The sequence below is a fragment of the Cucurbita moschata genome, unplaced genomic scaffold (assembly GCF_002738365.1).
Source record: "Cucurbita moschata cultivar Rifu unplaced genomic scaffold, Cmos_1.0 Cmo_Scf00106, whole genome shotgun sequence".
Classification (NCBI taxonomy): domain Eukaryota; kingdom Viridiplantae; phylum Streptophyta; class Magnoliopsida; order Cucurbitales; family Cucurbitaceae; genus Cucurbita; species Cucurbita moschata.
Genome location: NW_019268622.1, coordinates 215,710 through 219,641, shown reverse-complemented (window position 1 = coordinate 219,641; position 3,932 = coordinate 215,710). Strand labels below are relative to the sequence as shown.

Sequence of the window (3,932 nt, the reverse complement as noted above, 5' to 3'; positions counted from 1 at the left end):
CGTGAATAAGTACTTGAGGCTCTTATGATAAGTGAAGACTTGTATTTTTTCCCCATACAAGTAGTGCCGCCACGTTTTTAGAGCAAATACTACCGCTGCTAACTCGAGATCCTGCGTGGGGTAGTTTCGTTCATATTCTTTCAATTGTCGAGAAGCATACGCTATCACCTTATCTTTCTGCATGAGCACACACCCCAAGCCTTTCCCTGATGCATCATTGTACACCACGAGATTACCTGACTCGTCTGAAACTGTAAGGACTCGTGCAGTTACCAACCTCTTCTTGAGTTCCTGGAAACTTTGTTCGCAAGCTGGAGTCCAAGAAAAGGGCTTGCCCTTCTTGGTTAGCTGAGTCAGCGCTGAGAAAATTTTGGAGAAATTCTGAACAAACCTTCTGTAATAACCAGCTAGCCCAAGAAAACTCCTCACCTCTGTGACTGTGGTCGGCTGTGGCCGCCTCATCACTGCTTCTATCTTAGCTAGGTCCATTGTAATCCCCTTGCTTGACACCACATGACCCAGAAATGCAACTTCAGACAACCAAAACTCAAACTTAGAGAACTTGGCATACAACTACTGGGCTCTCAGTATTGTCAAGACTTTTCTGAGGTGTATTTCATGATATGCCTCTGACTTAGAGTATACCAGAATGTCGTCGATGAACACTATGACAAAGGTGTCTAAGAATTCCTTAAACACTCTGTTCATTAGTTCCATGAAAACGGCTGGTGCATTGGTAAGGCCAAAGGACATAACGAGAAACTCGTAATGTCCATAACGACTTCTGAAGGCTGTCTTGGGTATATCCCCTTCTCTGACCCTCAATTGATGATACCCCGACCTTAGGTCAATTTTGGAGAAAACTGTTGCTCCCTGTAACTGATCAAATAGGTCGTCAATTCTCGGGAGAGGGTACTTATTCTTTATAGTGACCTTGTTTAATTTTCTGTAATCAATACACAACCGCATGGACCCGTCCTTCTTCTTGACAAACAGAACAAGGGCTCCCCAGGGTGATACACTGGGTCGGAAGAAACCCTTATCCAACAACTCCTGTAACTGTTCCTTCAATTCCCTGAGTTCTGCAAGTGCCATCCTGTAAGGTGCCTTGGAGATCGGCACCGTTCCTGGTTCTAAATCGATCCCAAAATCGACTTCCCTAATTGAGGGCAAACCTGGCAGATCCTCTGGAAAGACATCTACAAACTCCCTGATGATGTGTACCGATGAGGTTATTTGTTTGTTACTATTATCTAAGGTCACGCTGGCTAGAAATGCACTTGCGCCACTATGAATCAACTTCTTAGCCCTTAGCGGTGTTATAACGCTTGGGAAACCTTTGGAAGTGGGTCCCTTGTAGGTAAAGCTGTCCCTTGACGGGAGCCTGAGAGTCACTATTCGAGTCTCGCAATCTATCAAAACGCGATTCTCGCCTAGCCAATCCATACCCAAGATGACATCGAAGTCTTGCATGCTTAACACTATCAGTGTAGCTTCAATGACACGCCCTGATATTGTTACTCCACCTCCCTTAATCTTATGGGTAGCTAGCAACAGCTCGTGAGTAGGGGTAGACACTGATAGGGTAATCTCTAAAAGTTCTTTCTCTGGATGTGCTAGCTCTCTACAAACTCTTCAGATACGAATGAATGTGTCGAACCCGAATCAAACAACACTAATGCAAGATGACCAAATACGGGTAGCGTACCTGTAACAACCGTGTCAGGCTGGTCAGCTTGCCTGGCTGTTGTTGCATGGGCTACAGCTCGCCCCTGCTGATGTTGGCCAGCTTGGCCCCTCTCATGCTGTACTGCAGGCAGGTTGACAAGCTGATCGTTTTTCTGAGGGCAATCCACTGCAAAGTGCCCTACCTGACCGCATCTGTAGCAGGTGTCTGTTCCTGCTCTGCATTCCCCCGTGTGAGGACGCCGACAATTAGGACACAAGATCATGTTCCGTACCAGGACTCTCTTTCGCCTATCAGTGCGGCCATGGGGTGGTCTGCCAGTTCTGGGGTGGCTAGGGTATGTCCCCTTTCCCTGGGCTAGAGTGTGGGATGATTGTGCTATTCCCAGCTGTAGCTTGTCGGTACGGGGCGAGTCGAGCAGGGTCGCCACTTGAAGGGCTTTCGTATAGACAAAGGATGACTGGGATGCCACATTCCCCCTTAGTTCTTCCCTCAGGCCAGCGATAAATCGTTCGCCCTTCAACTCCTTAGAACTAAAAGAGGCTGGAGAAAACCTTGCCAACCTATTGAACTCCAAGTCATAATCCTCCACTGATCTGTCTCCCTGTTTCAATGCGAGGAAGGTTGTCTGCATTTTCACTTTAGTAGTGATTGGGTAGTATTTGTGAAGATATGCATCTTTAAACTGACAACATGTAATAAACTCTCCTTGTGGTACAATGGTTTTCTGAGCACCTTTCCACCAGAAGTGCGTTTCTCCTTTCAGCATATATGTCCCACAATGGACTTCATACTTTGGTGGGCAGTTCATAAAATGAAAGGTCGTTTCTATGGCCTCTAGCCAATTCTCAGCGGCAATAGGATTCACCTTGCCTCCATCAAAGGAAGGCGGTTTATGCCTCTGAAAATCTCTTAAGTAGCGGGACTCCACAGTCATAGTCCCTGAATCCTTGCCTCCTTGCCCTGTTGACTGATTAGACATCATGGTTTGAATCATCTGGTTCGTCAGAGCCTGATTTTCCATTGACGTCATCATGAACGTCTGAAACATCTCAGCTGAGGGCATGGCTAATGGCTGGTTTAGCGGGACTGCTGTACACGGGGTTGAACCCGATGGGGCCTCCTCGGAGAAGGGAGTAGTAGGGGGTGTATCAAGCAGCCTTCGGGCCTTGGCCTTCATTCGGCGTCCTTTTGATCTTGATGGTTGTGGTACTGTCCCCTCGCTAGTTTGGGGCATATCCCCAACCTCCTCCTAAAATTCAGGTTGTTCCTCTTCAGGTGTTGGAACCGAGGTGTCCTGAACTTCCTCTCTTCTTCCCCTTCTGGGTCCTAGCCCTACATATGGTTCACGTCTCTTTGGTGCAATTATCTACCACAATTGAAAAAGGAACTATGGTCACAATTCATTCATAACACATCTCCTAAGTAATGTGCGATATAATGCTATAGTCGATCATGGTATACTCTATAAATACTAACTTAACCTTTGTCTTTATGTTTTCGTCGCGTGAGAACGTCTGGTCGTGAGTGGCATGTGATTGACGAGCGAAGTCACAGAGGACACGACTCTCTATCCTAAATGTCTACATGACCTATAACCTGACTGCTCTGATACCAAATTTGTCACAGCCTAATATTTTACTACGGACCGTGACTAACGACACGACACAAATGCACAAAGAGATTTAAATATGAAATAAAGAAAATCATCAAATTCCAATAAAGTTTTTTCGAACGACAAACACAGAACACAAGACCGTTTGGAAAATAAATTTCAAAAGAATGCAAATATAATACTAAAGGCTAAGACTGAACTGACGCCCCGGGACAACCCATTCCTCTGTGACACTTCCCGTCTGATCACGCCCACTCTTGACCGACGCCTCGCGCTCCTGAAAAAAAAAGGAAACACATAGCAAGGATTAGTATAAAAATTATACTCAGTAAGCCATCTACTTGTAGGCTCTCTTCGCATCTTAATTTAACAGAATGCCACGGTTTCTTATTTCGGTTCTAGGACATCTGGTTTTAATCTTGGTCCCTTGGGGCTTGCCCCTTGGGTTTCACTGGTTCTTCGTTCTTTCATTAAACGCCTAAAGGTTCTTTATGCCAAGCTAATATGGTTGGTATCTCTCTATGAGGTGCTACCTCTACATGGCTATCGGAACTACATGGTACCTAGCCTAGGGGTGTGCTGAGTACCCCTACACCCATTTAGTTCCCATATGGGGGGGGGGGGGGGGGG

At 46.1% G+C, this 3,932-nt stretch overlaps 1 protein-coding gene across 1 annotated transcript; it reads right to left on the bottom strand.

Annotated features, from left to right (window-relative positions):
- Nucleotides 1–573: 573 nt before the first annotated feature.
- Nucleotides 574–2,867, bottom strand: LOC111439772. Its single transcript, XM_023077297.1, has 2 exons — nt 1,709–2,867; nt 574–1,607 (listed from the first exon to the last, which is right to left on the bottom strand). Exons 1-2 carry the CDS (start codon nt 2,865–2,867, stop codon nt 574–576), a joined length of 2,193 nt encoding a protein of 730 aa, XP_022933065.1.
- Nucleotides 2,868–3,932: the final 1,065 nt, after the last annotated feature.